The sequence below is a fragment of the Microtus pennsylvanicus genome, chromosome 7 (assembly GCF_037038515.1).
Source record: "Microtus pennsylvanicus isolate mMicPen1 chromosome 7, mMicPen1.hap1, whole genome shotgun sequence".
Lineage (NCBI taxonomy): Eukaryota > Metazoa > Chordata > Mammalia > Rodentia > Cricetidae > Microtus > Microtus pennsylvanicus.
The window spans coordinates 91599539-91617994 of NC_134585.1; the positions used below are offsets into that span (position 1 = coordinate 91599539).

The 18456-nt window shown below is 39.6% G+C and overlaps 1 protein-coding gene across 50 annotated transcripts in view; it reads left to right on the forward strand.

Moving 5' to 3' along the window:
- Positions 1–18456, forward strand: part of Ank2 (ankyrin 2) — a 521939-nt gene that overhangs the window by 436792 nt on the left and 66691 nt on the right. For all 50 annotated transcript variants that reach the window (XM_075981403.1, XM_075981421.1, XM_075981404.1 and 47 more), the window contains 4 exons: positions 3673–3771; positions 4392–4490; positions 9574–9672; positions 10585–10683. In XM_075981403.1, the coding sequence (XP_075837518.1) occupies positions 3673–3771; positions 4392–4490; positions 9574–9672; positions 10585–10683 (396 nt within the window). The remainder of the gene's footprint in view (positions 1–3672; positions 3772–4391; positions 4491–9573; positions 9673–10584; positions 10684–18456) is intronic.

Below are 18456 nucleotides of genomic sequence, written 5' to 3' on the forward strand. Positions count from 1 at the left end.
TCGAGAGCATCACAGATGGAAGGTGGGCTCCTCATCCTTGTGGACTCCCAGAATTCTAAGTCAGCCCAGTGACCCCAACTTCAAGTAGCATCAATATGTGAATTTGGATATTTAGTTTGCCTTGAAATTTTGACAGATATGTTTAAACCATAACACAGGGCTTGTATAGTCTTCCCAGATATGCATTTTAAAAAGAATAAACATAAAACCTAACAGTGAAAGCTATTGGCATCCAGACAGTAGGGAAAGTCTGAACCAAACTGAAATCCTGTTTTTCAGTTGATTATTTGTTCAAATTGAGAAATCCTGACATTGAGATACAAAATATTTTATTTAATATCAGTTTAAAGAGGAGAGGGCATACAATTGTTTATAATATGACTAAAAGCATATTCATTTGAAAATAGTCAGGAGAAAACTTATTTAAATATTAAGTACTATCTTGAGTAGGATAAAAATCCTTTTATATGTAATATTTTATTAATTCTTTGAGAATGTCATTCTATATATTTTGGTCATATTCACCCCTCACTCTTCTTCCATTACTTTCCCATCTTCCATCCCCTCCTAATCCCTTGTCTTTTTTTTTTAAATAACACATAGTGTTCAATTTGTGCAGCCCATAGACTCAATGACATGGCACCATCTACTGGTGGAAGTTGACCTATTGATAGGGATAGCTCAAAAAGGAAACTGACTTACCCATCCCTAGAAGCTATAAACTGTCCATATCTCTCCAGTTAGGGGCTCATGAGTCCCTCTTCTGTTTCTCTGCAGGAATATGGGTTAGCTATAACTTGTGTAGTACTTGTGCTGGCATCTAAAACTGCTGTGGGTTCCTAAGTGCAACAGACCTGTCATTTCCAGAAGACCTTGTTTTGCTCTACTCCTGACCAACCTCTGACTCTTACATTCTTTTTGTCCCTTCTGCCATGATAGTCCCCGAATATTGGAGATAGGGATGTTATCAATGCCCTGTTTATGGGTGAGCAATCTACAGATACTTATTTTGTGCACTTTAATCAGTTATTATTTTCTATGTTAACAGATATCTATTATATAAAAAATTTCTCTGGTGAGATCAGAAATCTGCATTTATAATATAGACAGATATTTGATATTGTGTACATTTAGCAAAATAATTAATTCACTCTTGGCGCCTGTGAGCTAACCCTACCCAGCCACAGTTTTTCAGTACCAAGCATGCATGTTTATCCTACAGAGTGAGCCTTAAACCCATTCATAAAGCAATTGGTGACCTTCATAACACCTGTGCCACTATTGCACCTATGAACTTATCTTATTACACAGATTCACAGGTGTAGTGATATTTCATTTGTACTTTAATAAATAAAGCTTGCCTGAAGTTCAGAGAGAAAAATTTGCAGTGGTGGCACACACCTTTAATCTCAGTAGCCACACTAGTTTGCCATAGAAACTGGGCAGTAGTGGTGCATGCCTTTAATCCCAGCACTAGAGATGAATACAAGATTCTGAGATTCCTAGAGGCAGGATTGCCATTTTGGACTGAGATAGAGGTAAGAACCAGTGACTGGTCTTCAGGTTGAACCCCAATTTTTGTCTCTGAGTTTTTATTAAACATGCTACACACAGGTTCCCAGTTGGCTGAGCATTTTGATGTCTCCTGCCAACCCCAAGCAGCCTGCATAACACCTTCAATACTGTGAGAACTATCCATCAGAGGGGAAGATATTTGGCCAGTTGCAACTTGATTTTTCATGTCCTGTGACCAAAGTATGTAGTGTTTTTAGTGATAAGGTCTCATCATCAAGTTCTGATTATCAATCAAGATAAATAGCCTGTATTGTTTAGGGTGTCTTCAGGTCAGTTCTCATTGACAACTCAAAGAGAAACATTCGAGATGGTAGTGAAACTAATCACAATACTTCTGATGGTATGGTTTTTAATTTTTAAAATAGATATGTGGATTTACTCTGTTCCCCTTGTTGGTGCCCTTTTTAGTGTATTACTACTTGCTTTCAAAGAATTTAAGCAGCCAGCTAGCAAATATTTAAGGAGATTTTTTACTTGAATAACCAACCATGAAGAAAATTATTCAGTTTTGGAAGATCCCGACTTTGAGATCATTGGGCTAGAGACTCTCCCTCAAGAAAACACAAGAAAAAAATCAACTCTAAAAAGAATCTTTTGTTTTTAGCCAATATTCAGATCATTAAGTATCCTCTCCTTATCAATATTAAGGTTTTCATGCTGTTTGATTAAATGATATTTGTTTATAACTGACAGAATTTTAATGTTAAAAAATATTTCTTTCTCAAGCTGATGTTTTATGAAACTCAAAGCTGAGCTCAGCTAGCTCAAGTATTAATAAGCATCATGCCCTCATTCGAAAGCCCAACAGGGTTCCAGAATATTCTTCTCTATGTGTGCCACCCTTGTTTTTAGTGGTCAGACTGGCTATTCATTTCTAGAATTAGTGTCATGCTAGAAGCAATGGGCTTTGAAGGTCATGCTAATGGGGAGAATGAGCTTTCCATCTCTATGGTCAATATTGCTGACCTATTAGCCAGGATGCTAACTGACCTTGACCAAGGTAGCAGCATTGCTAGGTTTGATGACATAGGCTTGTACTCATGGCTACTGAGAGGCTGAATCAGGAGCCGTATAAACTCAAAACCTCCTTGAGATTAGTCTGGGCCCTTTAGTGAGAACTTGTTTTATAATAAAATGTAAAAGGGGAACTGGGGTTTTGACTCAATAATGAAGTATTTATGTGCTATCCTGGAGGCCCTATGTCCAATCACCAATACCCACTGAAAATAGAAAAAGATAAAAAATACTAAGGATATTGGAGTATTAGTTGAGGTAGAAGACATAGCATACATGTATCCTAAACTAGACTGTAGACTCTATATAGGCAGGAATGTGGCTCACAGCTATGTCTACACCATCTGAGTTCTTTCTTGTATAGCAAAAGTACTCAAAAATTGCTAAAACTGTATTTGATACCCTTAAATCAAGTTTTGCTTGAGGGAGCTACTTATCTATAGTGAGGCTGCTGGGATGTGGCACTGGGTGAATAAACTGTTTCTCCCCGCTCTATTATTTAATTTTTTAAAAAAGAAATTAATTCAAACTGAACCTTAGTCATGTATTCAAATCAACACATTGATTACTGGATGTCCAAAGGATAAACCTCCCCCTCATAAAACTGGTTAAATATTACAGTGATATATATAAAAATTTACCATCTAGAGGACAACCCTTAACCCCCCCAAATAAATCGAATGCTGGAAAAAATATTCTGAGCCTACTTCCCATAACTCAATATATTTTAAACATTAATATGATACTTTATTGATGAAAATATGGATTATTGCCAAGGTATATAGTTGCAACAATATTTATATAGTCCGTTAATTTAAGTAAATAGGTAGACTCATGAGGAGGTATAGGTAGGTCTATTTTAAAGACTCAAATTGAACATAACAAATGCAGAAAACAGAAAATGTCATTCGCTACAGAGACCTTGGTTGAAAACTTATGTTCGCTGTAAGGATTTGTCTAAAATGTGAGAATATGGATGCCTGGAGAGAGGCCATATGATTTCCAGCTCCTTTGAAGACACGGTCCGGTAGATGACAGTCTTTCCCTCTCTGATGTGTTCCCTTGCTTCCATTCTTGCTGCAGAGTGGGCTCACGTCCTTACACCTTGCAGCCCAAGAAGACAAAGTGAACGTCGCTGACATTCTCACCAAACACGGGGCTGACCAGGATGCCTGCACAAAGGTACAGCACATCTTTCGTCACTGTTGTCCCCAGTTCAGGCTTGGCTGATTCTTGGTTGGCTGAGATCTTCTCTGAGCATAGGTGGGAAGTTATTCCATGGAGTCAGGGCAGCTTATTTATAGCTACACTACTAAAGACAGTGACATTGCTCCCCAAACAAGTGTTAATTGCTGATAGCCCCTCTGGGAGGGATGAGGCCTCAGGGGCTCCCTTTCTCCTTCAGAATAAAATATTGATGGATTCACTATGGTGCAAGTTTTGTGCAGATACGACAACCTTAGTCAGTTTGAGTGCTATGAATATGTCATGACGGAAGACTCTGTTGTACATCTTCCCATCTTCCCATTCTTCCCACCACCTTTTGCTCACCTCCACCTGCTTCTTCCACTAGAGTTCTTCCTCCTGTTGACATAGCCTATCATTTTGCACTGGTCAGTTCTTTTCACTAAGTTAAATTACCTGTGTGTCTTATCTCCCTTGCTGCTGTAAAGTTCTGTATGGTTAGGGGCTGCTCAACCTGTATTTGCACCCAAAAGATATCATGTGTAATAATTGGAACCTTCCTTTGTTGATTAACTACCAGAAGTATAATACTTGTAATTTGGGATTCGTCATTGCAGCTTGGTTACACCCCATTAATCGTGGCCTGTCACTATGGGAACGTGAAAATGGTCAACTTCCTTCTGAAGCAGGGAGCGAATGTCAATGCAAAAACCAAGGTAAAATATATACTCATTTTCCTTCTCGGCAATGAAACTCCTCCTGTCAAGGGTACAATAAGGATGCTCGACAACAGCCGCAAGTTGCTTTTTGATTTGAATTTAATTTTGCTTTTTAGTTCTCACAGTCATTTTTGAAGAGGCAGTGTCGTTTTCTGCCTGTTTCGGGCTTTTCCTTCTAATAGCTTTCAGTGGCCATGGAGGTCAGCTTCAGAACTGCTTGTGTTATAAAGTGAAAACAGCTTTGGCTTACCAATTTGCTGCTGGATACAGCTGATCCTCAGAGATCATCCTGAAGCCCTGGCAGACTTCCTCTTGTGTTTCAGGCCCTTGGCCCTGTCCCCTAGCTCCACATTCCCTCCTGTGGACATACAGACCTGTACAGCTCACACAGCATGGATCCCATTTTGAACTAACTATTTCTTTGGGAACGCCGCGCGTTAGTGCTTAGTGACAAAGTGTGAAATGCCTGTGTTGTAGGCTCTCAGGGATTACTCGGGGATAGCACGTCTCTAACAGTGCTGCACAATGTAGGTCAAAGGTCCAGCTGGACAAAGCAAGTCAGAGTATCAACACATCTTAGTGCACACAGATTGGTCCACATGCAAGAGAAAAGCATGGCGTAACGGCTGCTCTTGATGGATGGTGTGACTCTGCTGCTCACTGCCATGGAGAAGTGGGGGCTCGGTGGGGTTGAGTTCGGCCATCGGGAAGACCCGCCACAGCGCAGGTGCCTGAGCGCGAGCACATGGAAGGGTTTTAGAGGCATCCTTTCAAGATGGTACTAATTAGAAATAAATTACTAGATGTTTTGTAAATCGGTGTTTCCTTTTCTCTCCTCCTAGAAGTAGAAACACCATCATTTTCGTGCAAAAGCATGTTCCTAAACTAATCCAACACAAACTTATTTTGTAAACTATAAATAGTCCTGGGGCACTTAAGATTCAAACCTCTGAGCTTGTCCTACGATGGCCATTGTCTCGTGTCTGACCTACATAATTCTGCAAAGCTTTCGTTGGTGCTTGCAGAAGAGCTTCCCTGCAGCTCCTCGGGCTTTCGTTTCTAGCACCCTTTTTGTTGAGCCAGCTCAGAGGCACAGTCACGACAGAGTGAACCGTACAAATGCACCATGCAATTGGGAACACTGGCAGTATCAGCAACAGTCTGTGGTTGCGGTGTTGGTCCACTGAGATGGCTTCAGCATTTAGATGCTAAGCACTGTGTGGTACTGTCTGGGCCTCTGTGGAATTAGATCTATACTAGGCAAACATTTGATTAAGAGAAAAACAAAATCCAACTTTAACATTTTAGGTGAACGAGATAACATTTACTGTGACATTTGTGTGTGTGTATTTCAGTGCAGTAGACAGATGCATGTCTTAAGAGGCAATCTGTTAATAAGTTCTTGAGAATTCTTTCGCATGGAATGATATGATACCTATGCTGCAGGAATTTCATTCTCTTCCTGATGTTTTATGTGTTACCATAGTTACTAAAGGATGTTTAGCTACTTTTAGAATGCAAACATGTACTGCCTTTACTCTATAACTCTTTATAAAATTTGACGTAAAGATTAAGAAATGTAAACTTTTAAAAATGAAATCATTATTTTCTTAGAATTATAATAAAGCTCTGTTATATTAGATTGAAACAAACTGGACTTAAAGGGATTTAACTTGTGAAGAGTGTTTAAACTCTAGTACAAACTGAAAATTTCTTTGATCAGACACACCGCAAAGATAAAAGAGAGTCTATGAGGAAATGGCACAGGTTGCTGGCATTTGCATATAACTACTATGAGCTATACATATCTTCATGGGAAACTTCTTTGGTCCTTCTTGGAACTTAGACCTTCAGCCATTTCTGTATTACAAGTGAGGAAAATGGAAGCGTGAGGGATTTGGAGTCTTTTTTTTTATTTTTTAAATTTTTAATGAATTTTTACTTTTCAGTTGTGTATAACATACAAAAGCTATCCACTATTTTTAAGCAATTTCATTTATTACTTGTGCATAGAAAATGGTAATTGATTAAGATTTCAAAGTGCTTGGTTTTATAATATAACAGGTAAAAATCATAATTAATTTAAAATACATAATTGTAGTCAATAATTTGCCCTCTTACTCTTTTAAGGATTTTATTTATACACTGTGATTACCATTCATTTTGTGAATGAATTCTATGAATCCGAAGTGGTTAACAGAAGTAGAGTTATACTCAAATTATGCATTTTGGCCTCAGCTGTGAAAAACTCATGTCTATACATAATCTTTAGTGAAATCTATCACATTCCTCCAAAGAATTACAAAACCTTCATTAAATCTGACTTGCTCATTAATTTTAGCCACAATATATTACCTCTTTAATGTCTGAGCTGTATTCCCCATCGCTCAAACAGTGAATTCTTAAGTATTTATTGTTGACAGCATAAACAAAATAAATAAGAAAACAAATAAGTAATTGATTAAAATAAAACATGTCTAAAGTAGGCAGCACTGAGCTCATATTATACCAGCACAAACAATGTTTCCAACTTGCTGATTGTGCTTCTCTGTAATGCAATAACATCCCTCAGCTTTGGAACCAAGAAGTGTCCTTTGTTTTCATACAACTAGCATAGATTAATGGTTTAGTATTTCTTCATCATCAAGTAAAGTCATGGAAAATTCCCCTTTTAATAAACAGAGAAGATATCTTAGGGGACATCTGAGATAAATGTATCACCATCAATTTAAGTTGTCTTAGAAATGTCATGTTGAAAACAAATTTATTTTATAAGCTCTCCTTTAAAGGAAGAGTTAAAGGTGTAGGTTTACAAAGATCCTAGCAGGATTTGACAAGCTTAGAAACATGCTATATTTTTACTTTCTGATCAGAATTAATGTTTCTTACACAAGAAATCTTAGTATGGTCATAATCACAATCTATGTTCTTGTGAATCAACTAGAATTATTACACTACAATAATATTAAGAACAACCCACTTTCAGAACAATACAATGATAAATGTCTTGTACAAGACATACATATATGAAGAAATGAAACAGGGATTTGGAGTCTTGTTTGTCCTCAGTAGAAGGGGTAGATCTGAAGCTGGTGTGCCAGCGAGTTGGAGAGTCACATAAACATGAAGTCAATGTCAAGGTAAAGTTTTTGACCTGCTCCAGCTTCCAGTGAACATTCTCAGTCGTCACAGCTTCAGGCGAAGGTCCGATTGAATCGCATGCAGGGGTCGTTTTCCAGACCATAGCTGTCTGTCACTGAGGACTCCATTTAATATGGTCTACACCATGACTAATTATATTTAGCATTATTTATGGAGGCAATCTATCCTTTAAAATATATCATATTAGTTTAATATAAGGAATGTTATTTATATAACAAAGTATTTAGCACATAGCACATGGTTAGTGAATGCTTTTTAAATAAACCAACTTGAGTGATAATGAAAAAGACAGGCAAATTCATTTGGCTGAATCTTATAAATAAAATGGAAAGGAAAAATTTTTAGGAAAATAAAAACCACTTACTTTATCCTTCTCAAATGTCCATGGATTTGGCTGACTTGAGAACAGGGTCTTATAATAACTGTAGGAGCCAGACGGTGGTGGCGCACACCTTTAATCCCAGCACTCGGGAGGCAGAGGCAGGCGGATCTCTGGGAGTTCGAGGCCAGCCTGGTCTACAAGAGCTAGTTCTGGGACAGGCACCAAAACCAAAATAAAATAAAATAAAATAATAATAACTGTAGGATTCTAAGAGTCTTTTTAAATAGACTGCATTTTCAGGACATTGGGTTTATTCTGTTGTGGGGATCCGTAGCAGCTGTCGGACTCCTGACATGACAGAGTTAGGGACACCTGGGCAGAAAGGCCACCGTGACTATATGGAAGGGGTCCTATGACGCTCATGAAATGACCAGGTATACATGTTGTCTGCTTTGACACTGCAGGAAATGTGCACACGGGTGTGCATATTCTTTTAAGCATAGACAAATATACCACTCAGAAGTTACAGCGTAATGCAATGGACTCTCATACAGACAAATAATTATTTTTTTGCAGAGAATTGCCAAGTAGTCACTGATGTCCGTGATCTTCTGCATAGAAATTGCGCTTCGAGTGACTGTGGAGGAATAGGTTAACCCTGTTATTTTCAGTTTTGTTGTTTTTGCAATGGGGAGAAAAAATACTCACTTATGAACCACTTGTTCATTATTCTTTTAGTCAACTATTATTTGCAAAATTCTTTTTCTATACTAAGCACTGCAAGTCATTTCAGGGTGATGGTGTTGATTAGAAGGGACCGCACTCTAAGGTCCAGCATAAAATGAACGCCCAAGGGATGACTCCCGTTCCCCCATCAAGGATTCCAGTAAAAATTTGGAGTTAATATAAACGCTAATTTGTACCACCCCTGCCATCTACTACAGCTCTGCTCAAGGCTGGCCCCATGCTAGTCCCAACATCAACTCCAAGCCAGGGACTTTCATCTCCGTCAAAGTTTTGATTGCATGTCAAAATTCTAGTTTTTAGACACATTTTACTGGGGCAGGGCATTGGGCTTCTAATGGAGTTTTCTATTCAGAAGCTTCCGCATGCAGCTTTCTCTAACCAAGGCTATCTCCTGGGATAAGCTTGAGGTTAAATTCTTTTATTGTCGTAGATCTAAAGCTAACTTCGAGGGTTGATAGCAGTTTGTGTGACCCTCAACAGCCCTCGGTGAAATACCCAGTTACTCTTCATCTTTCCTGAGGAAAAATATCACAGCTTTGTTGTTCTTTCCCTTTTTAAATCTTCTCTCTGCGGAATCATTTTAAATGTCAATTGGTTAGAATATAATAACCGTTATAAATTGAGTCTGTTTATCTCGTGTTTCATAATCTCGTCTCTTCTTGTTTAGTCCACCATAAGGTGTGAGGGAGTGTTTGCTGCTGAGACGCGGGTTGCTGGGAAAATTGTGCTCCAAATAAACAATGAGGTGCTTGCTTGGTGGGTTTGCTGTAAATAAGACGACAGAACTGAGACTGAAGGCTAACCTGATTTTCTTCTCCCTCTGCAAATCGGCGCCATCATGATCTACAGAATGGCTACACACCTCTGCACCAAGCTGCCCAACAGGGCCACACACACATCATTAATGTCCTGCTCCAGCATGGGGCCAAGCCAAATGCCACCACCGCGGTAAGGATGCCTGTGTCCTTCCCTGGGCTTTCATCTTTCTCCTCCCTTGCCCTGCTCTGCGTCCTATTGTCAGAGATTAAGTGTGACCCATCCTCCTTAAACAAACTCCCAGGCTGTGGAAAGCCCCAGATTTGGGCAAAAATCCTTTCTAGTAGTCTGTGATTTCTGGGGAGTGTTTGCCGGGAAGGAAGTCAGTTGGGGCTCTGGGGAATGGGGCCCTCCACTTGGACTGCTGGAAGGGCTTTGCTTACAGCTGGCTCTCAGATGTGAGCACATATCCGCCCCTCCCTCCCCCGTCTTCTTAACAGAGCCCAGTTTCTGAGCTGCTGGCTTCGAACGGGCCTCATTGGGATGTGGAGCCATTGAAATGTAAACTAAGCGGTGCAATTAAACAAACGGGGTCCCCAGTGGCCTGGGCTGGAGGCGGCTGGAATTGCTGGCTTGTGTAGTTTTTGCAGCCCTGGAGCTCCTACGGAGCAGAAGCTAAATCTGTCACTGGGTCCCTATGGTAACATCTTACCTGCAGCAGATGGCCTGACCCTTGGTGAGCAATGTGCATACCAGGTTCTCCCTGGTAGTTTTGGCAGACACTGTCCTCAGTTCCAGGGGTGGCTTTAGAAGACCAGGGCAGCCTTTGGAGCTGCTTGACAACCTCAGGGTTAAGCATCAAGTGCTTCTTATTAAAAAGAGCAGGCAGATGCAAGCTTGTTGTGTTACCATGGTGACCTGGGCTATAGTCTAAAGAAGTTACAAAGACAGATTTAGACGTAATGGTAAAAACTAGTGATTTTCCCGAGCTTGCCTTGTTTTGGAAGGAAGTGCTGGCTCATGCCTAGCCCCGGGTGAGCTCATTGGCTCCGAAGGCAGTCCTCCCTAGCCTTCCTCACTCTTTCCCTCTTTCTCTCTCTTCAGAATGGTAACACAGCTCTGGCGATTGCTAAGCGGCTGGGCTACATCTCTGTGGTTGATACCCTGAAGGTTGTGACTGAGGAGGTCACCACCACCACCACGGTGAGTCCTGATGACTGGTCTGCTCCTGTCCTCTTGTTTTTCCCGCCACATACCTTTTGCTCAGTGTTTGCGGCTTGAACTTTTTTTTGTTGTTGTTGTTGCATGCATGGTAGAATAGGCTCAGGAATATGCAGCTATAAATGTGCTTACCAACGGGTGCAGGGTTTCTGTCAGTATAATTCCAAATCAAATATATGAATATAGCTTTGTAATTATAGAAAAGTGCTTTACCCTGTGAGTTCTTTTCTGGTTCTTCTGCTTCTTTCTTCTGGTTGTGTGACACCTACCGCTGGCAGAAAGGTATCACAGGCTGTCACCAGCTTGAACTTGGCCTAGAGGTCAAGCAGCCTCTTCTCAAAAGAGACCCTGGCTAGGTCAAATGCACTTCCACAGACAACAGAGTCTCCTCAAATTTCTTCTTTTCCTTCTTATGTCTGCTGATTTTTTTTTTAGAATAAAAATTGCAGATGTCTGGTGTATGCCTACGATCCTTTATTTCCACTGCTTTAAAACACCTAATGATCCCCGAGAAGGGACCAGTGATAGTCATGGCTCTTGGCCAGAGAAAATCCCAAGAGCAAATCCAGAGAGTGCTGCATCCTTATCTCTGCATAGGCTCCAGGGGGAGTTTTTAAACTTTAATTTAAGCACGAGTTCGACGAACAACAGCGTTTCAATTTATCGTTGTAAAGCGGAGAAACAACAAGATCTGAGATGTTCCATGGAAACAGTGACACCACAGATCAACCAAGTGTTCGGAGTAAGGCTGTGCTGAATGCTCCAAGCTGGAACCACTGCATACAGAGTTTGGGAACACTGGATTCTTTTAAATAGAGGGGAGGGAAAAGAAAGGAATTTTGTTTTACAGGCCAGCGAAAAGCCCCCGTGGACAGCCATTGAGGTAGATGAAACACAGTCGATGTAACATGCAGTTTTAAATAGAGTGGCGTATGAATAATTAATGAACTGCACAATATCGCCTGAACTTTTTGATGGGAGGCAGCTGCTCATTGTGCAAGCAGAGCCATCTCCTTTAGCCAGCGCACACAGGGGTTTTAAAGATATAGATCGGATCATTTATAAATGCGAAAAAGTCTTGCTAATGTTTAACATTCTACTTACAGGTCATGATACAAGGCCATGGCCTTTTATTTTTTCTTAATTTTCTTCTATTTAAACATTTGGAATCAGTTAGTGGGAAATGGTCAGGCTTCTGTGATTGCTCGGGATAGTATGGTGCGTGTTTCCATTCTGTGTCACTCAAATGAGGATAGATATGTCTGTCCCCACAAAAATTCATTTCCTTGTGGTGAGAATATTTAAAAATCTTTCCGCTTGGCTGAATCTTAACCACTTTAAAAACGAGTGGTTTTTCGTAACAGGGAAGTCTTCGTATGAAGACTTGCGCAGCTATTTCACCTCAGAGCGGCATGCACTTCACAAAGACACAAAGGTGTTAGTGAGAAGATTGGCTGAGCATGGGTGCTGTCAGAGTCTTGGATTTTGTTAACTTCAATACTTTTTTCACGCTGGAAATAATGGATGTGTATTTTTACGGAATGACCGCTAGATGGCAAGCTGTGGCTCTTTTCCTCTGGTCCTACTTTGCTAAGTAACATTTCTTCTTTAAGGAAGGAAAGATGTGTGGGGCCTCTGTGCTATCAGCTGAAGATCATCAGTGGTTGAAAGAGTTCTTCTGCACAAGCGTAGTGGGAGGGGAAAAGAGAGTTATAACCCAGAGGAAAATGCATTTTTTTTTTGGTACATCAACAACATGGTGAAACGTATACATCTCATTAAGATTTCCGGTACATAAATATTAGAGCAAATGTTTTTAAATGCAAAAGATCCATATTTTAAAACAGAAGCAGCTAACATTTCTTAATTTGTTTCTAAGCATTCTAAGTACTAGGCTGGGGATTGACACAGTGGCTAACACACTTGCCTTACCAGTGTGAGAAACTAAGTTTTGTCCCCAGAACCACACAATGGTAATGGACATCTGCAATTGTGGTCTTTCTGTGGACAGATAGGAGGTGGAGGCAGGAGAATTCTCAGAAGTTGGAGGGCCATAGAACATGGGCTTCCCAGCAGCAAGCAGTGAGTTCCTATCTCAAAACAAAGTGGAAAGTTTAGAGTGACAATCCTAGGCTGTTCTCCAGCTCTCACTGTGCAACTTGGTGTGTGTGCTCTGCAGTCACACAGGTGAAATACACACACACACACACACACACACACACACACACATACACACACACAATTATAAATATTCTCCATCCCGTGGGCCCCCTGGACCAAGTTTTCTCCGCCCTCTGTTTCTGAAGTCGCTTATAAAATAACCACTCTGAGGCTTAATGTTAATTACGTATTCTTTGGCCTTTTAGCTCAGGCTTCTTATTAACTAACTCTTGCGTCTTAAGTTAACCCATTTCTATTATTTTATATTTTACCATGAGGCTCGTGGTTGGTTTGTTACCTCACGTGTTGCTTCTTGGGCAGCTACATGGCGTCCAATATATGGCCCCATTGTCTTTACGGAGACTTCAAAGGTCGTTGTTAGGCAGGCTCATGATTCACTGCAGAAAACTGGTACTCAGACCCAAAATCATGTACAGGAAGGTAGTTGAAACATTTTTTTTTTTAATTGTTAGTACTCTGTATGACCATTAATACCATGACAAAAAGTTTAAAATATATTTATAATATTGATGTATATATTCATCTTATAAATTTTATAATCTTATAAATTTTGAACCTTAAGAAAAGCTGTTAAATCAGGGTTCCCTGACCTGTGGAAAGTCCAAGGACCACCCACCTCCATCCAGGTCTAGTAAGGTGAGCATCCAAACTGCCTAGGCTCCCACAAAGCCAGTACTTGCAGTAGGATCAAAAACTGATTGCTCTTCGAGCTGATGAGGGAGGGGGACTTGATCGGGGGAGGGGGAGGGAAATGGGAGGCGGTGGCAGGGAGGAGGCAGAAATCTTTAATAAATAAATAAATAAAAAATAAAAAAATAAAAGCTGTTAAAGAGTCAATATAAAACCAAAAGATTATAAGATCAGTGGCAATAAAGTAGTCCTTAAATATTTGTTTATCTTATGTCCCAGATCAGGTGGCTCTTCTGACATGAGACAGAAATTTTTGATTTCACTTAAATAAACATGCCTGGATTTAGAGAAGGAGAGAGCCACAATCCAACTCCAAAGACATACACACATGCTGATTTTTTTTAAAAAAAAATATTTACCGTCTCTAAGTAAGCAGGCAGATGGTTTGCCAGAAACCAGATATACAGGGAAGATATGGAGGGGCTGGAGAGATGGCTCAGTGGTTAAGAGCATTGCCTGCTCTTCCAAAGGTCCTGAGTTCAATTCCCAGCAACCACATGGTGGCTCACAACCATCTGTAATGGGGTCTGGTGCCCTCTTCTGGCCTGCAGGCATATACACAGACAGAATAGTGTACACATAATAAATAAATTTAAAAAAAAAAGATATGGAAAGTCTTATCCCTGACAGTTAACTCTAACACAAGGCAATTGTTTTTAGAACATTTTATGAGGTTTTGCTTTTGAATTATTTATATTTAATTATATTTTCACTACTATATTATTATTTATGTTCATTTTAAAGTTGAACATTATTTGAAAAAAAACTCACCATATTTGAAATTTCTAGGTGAAAAACCCAGTAAGCCATAAATAACACACAGAATGTCAGATTTCAGCTTCAGTGTGTCACTCACATTAAATAAACCACCATTTCCACCAATCCCCTTTATCTGGAGGGTGGTGTTAGTGGCGGGTTGTTGTTTTATTTATAGTTCGCTTGCATGTATGTCTATGCCGGGTGCCTACAGAGGGCATCAGATCCCCTGGAACTGGAGTTACAGACAATTGTTGGCCATTAGTGGATGCCGGGGAGTGAACCTGTATCCCCTGGAAGAGCAGTCAGTGCTCTTAACTACTGAGCCCTCTCTCTATCTCAATGGCTGCATGATTTGATTCTGCTTTATGTTTATTGTCTGATGCTCCCAATTGGTTCCTGATAGAATTGTGAGTTTGTTCTGAGATATGAAATTTGGAGCTAAAAAAGTATCTATGCATTCTCTTCTAGTGTGGAGGTCTTCATGCAGTACACCTCTCTGTGGGAAATAGCGCTCAGTCATTCTTTTTCCTATAGGGCGCTGTCTGTGATATCTCAAATAGCTAATATGTAAGATTAGTATTGTGCTAGCTTCGGAGGACACATCTGGAATTCAGTTTAGGCTGCTGGATCGCAAAAGCCTCTTTCCTAACCATTCCCATCTAATTAATCTTGGTTTTGCTGAAAAATAGCTTAACCAGAATTCTATGAAAGAACTATTCCTGCCGAGTTTTCCACAAAATAAAATAAAATAAAATGCCACACAAGAATTATACTTTACTGATTTCAATGGGCATGTCCTATTTCATGTCATTTTCTAAAGTTTACTGACTAGCCAAAACAAAAACAAACAAAACCCAGCACCACAGTGATAGCCAGCAGTGCACGGCATTTTATAATGAGGCAAAGGGGATCGAATTTCACGTGATGAGGTTAGACGCGTCCATTGGATGCGGCCATTGAATTGTAGCTGCACAAGTGATGGGCTCGCTTACCACCCATTGCATTTCCAGGGTGTGCCGCTGTGCAGTCATGTGAGGTCTTTTGAAAAGAAACTTCTTCCCCAAGTCCTTTGCCCCAAAGCATGAATGAAGGCATTGTGAGAGAGCGGATGAGAGGCAGTGGATTGTAAGGGAGAGGCTGGGGCGGCCGAGATCGCCCAAACACTGTGGAATTGTGGCATTCTAAGTTTACACTGAGAGACGCAGCAGGGGAGGTGGGATAGTTCAGCATTGTCTTAGGATGAAGTTCTCTGTGTTTGCAGGAATCGTCATCACAAAACTGGGGGCGTATTCCCAACAGCAATAGCCAACAGCCCTAGTCTAGTAAGATTGGAAAAACTATGAAAAATTACTCATTCCTCCACCTGTCAATCTGCTATCATCAGATTATTGGTGTAATTTTAAAGTAATATATTATATGGCAAAGAGTCGTTGCTAGAAAGAACATAATTATCTAATAAATTACCCAAAATTACCACATATAAATCATATTAGATATATTTTCCTTTGCTCATTAGGTAGGTTTTTTTAAAGCAGTAAAGAAAATGTAATTCTAAGTCCGAAATTTGATTTGATACCATGTTTGTTAAAAGAATCATTGAAATAAAAATTCAATGCATACAGATAATGTCCTTTCACGCTGTCTGATCATAATTTTTTTTTCTGTGAATATAGTTCCTTGATCAAATGTCTGGATTGTCATCTTTGCACAAACACTATCAATAGTCATTATGTGTGTATGTGCTTTATAACACCTAGTTATCACTTCCTGGGGCTCAAGAGATGGCCTGGTGGTTAGCCCTTGCTATCCAAATGGCAGTTTATAGCTGCCTATTGCCCTAGTTCCAGCAGATCCAAAACCCTCTTCTTGCCTACATAGGGTCCAGAATGCATTGTAAGTACATACACGAAGGCAAATATTCATGCATATTATAAACAAATATTTTCAAAAGTTTTATATAACATTTATGCATTTTTTGTGTGTTCTTAAAGAAACATGTGGAGTATAGAACCTTTAACTTTGTCTGATATATTTTTAAATTCATTTATAATTGTCTCACCCACACCTAATTTGGTAGCAGTTATTTGGGGGGGGGCACATCTTTGTTGAAACTTCCTAGAGTACTTACCTTTATCTTTCTAGAAAAATGAAAACAATTATACATTTAATAGTTTGTTTGCTTAGTTACAACAGTTATATTGACAAATATGGTTGGCATTAACAAAAGAAGGGTAGCCTACAAGTGCTCTGATGACAGCCACAGGGTGAAGGTGTTGAAAGGTGACATGGTGGCCGAGATCATTGTCTATGCTGTGATGGCTTGGGAGGTCTGTGAATACAAGGCATGACTAGGTAGGGGGTGTTGGCCAAGTGGGGCCACTTAGCATACAGTTTCCTCGCCCAGGGAAAACCAGATATTATCCACTAATTATAAAGCCTCATAAGAGCTTATATTTAATTTTCTCTGTGTTCCAATAGCATGATGACTCACTCATTGTCTGACTTAATTATATCTCATTAGTCTTGTGCATAACATATTCTTTATTTTAACTTTTAAAGTTGTTTCAGATCTTGACCATGACATCTTAGACTCTGTAGCAAAAGCAAGAGTACATGAGCCTTGAATTATAGCTTTGTCCTCCATCTATTGTGCAAATGCAGTTGTTTAAACAAACTATGTTTCAGTAACCAAATATCTTAAGGATATTTCATTTCAAAAGAAAATTGTATATTATATCTAATTATATACCTCATGAGTAGAAAGATCTGTTTGTGATACATTCAACAAACATTTGCTGATGCCCTGTGAAGATTGGGCAAGTATTAGATTCAAATACAGCTACATATTGCATTGTACATTGAAGGCATTGTGAGTATTATTCAGGAAAACATCTGTGAGCAACATGATTATTGTGTGCTGTGTTTATCCTGCTATATACATTTTCTAATATAACAGATAGCACTTAATCCCAAACACGGCAGCCTGGCTAGTCATTCTGGCAAGGAAAAAGAACGTATACTCACACTACCAGCATCTGACAATGGTCCATGGGCTGCCACACAGTCGTTTACTTACTAATGGAGACACTTCTTCGCGTAGAAATTACTCTAGAACATTCTCATATGAAATGAACTTCCTGAGTAGTCTAACACAATAGACATAGTCACATTATTAAATCATTTTATTTACATTTAGATACTTATTTAGAATGTCTCAAGAAAGTTTAACAGGATATGCCTGTTGTATGACTGTCTCCCTAAGGCTAAAATATGGGCCTCAAATTGAGTTGTATAATATAACAAAATGGGACATCTGTCCTGGAGATCAGATCTCAATATGTAGCTCGAGAACTCACTATGTAGGCCAGGCTGACTTCAAACTAAATGGGACTTTTATAAAAAATACTGTTAGCTGGACCCCAAGATGCAGAATTATTATTCTGTATTGAGACACAAGTAACAGTGTGTGTGTGTGTGTGTGTGTGTGTGTGTGTGTGTGTGTGTGTGTACACTTAAGGCCAGAGGTCCATGTATCCAGTGTCTTCCCCAGTCATTGTCAGTCTTAGGTTTTCAGGCAAAATCTCACTGAACCTGGAGCTCATTCATTTAGCGAGTCAGAATGGCCAGTGAGCTCTAGGTGTCTCCCTGTTTTCCCAGCACTAGTGTGACAATTATGTGCACTTGCACCTGGTCACCATGTGCCAGTCATCTGAACTCAGACCCTCATGTTTATGTAGCAGACATTTTATCATCTGCGCCATATTATCAGCTCAGATGATTGATATTTTAAAATACTTTTTGGCAATTCTAGTGTACTGCTAGAGTTGAATTCTATGATATATTGATTATAATTTAACTGAGTTAAATTTATAACCCAAGTTTGAAATACTGAAATAATAATAAAGTTGTGTCTTATGAAAGCCCTTTAAATTTATTCATTTCACAAATGTTTATCTGCTACCTAGTGTGTGGGAGATCATTGGGCCTTTGCTTTATTTTGACTGCAGTGTTTAGCTTGTTCTCATCTAGTCAAAACCTGTTGCCTTACATAAATATCCCAAGAAACGTAGGCAAGTTGGATTTATTGATGTGGGCTTCAATTGTGCCCTCACCTACACCCCACAA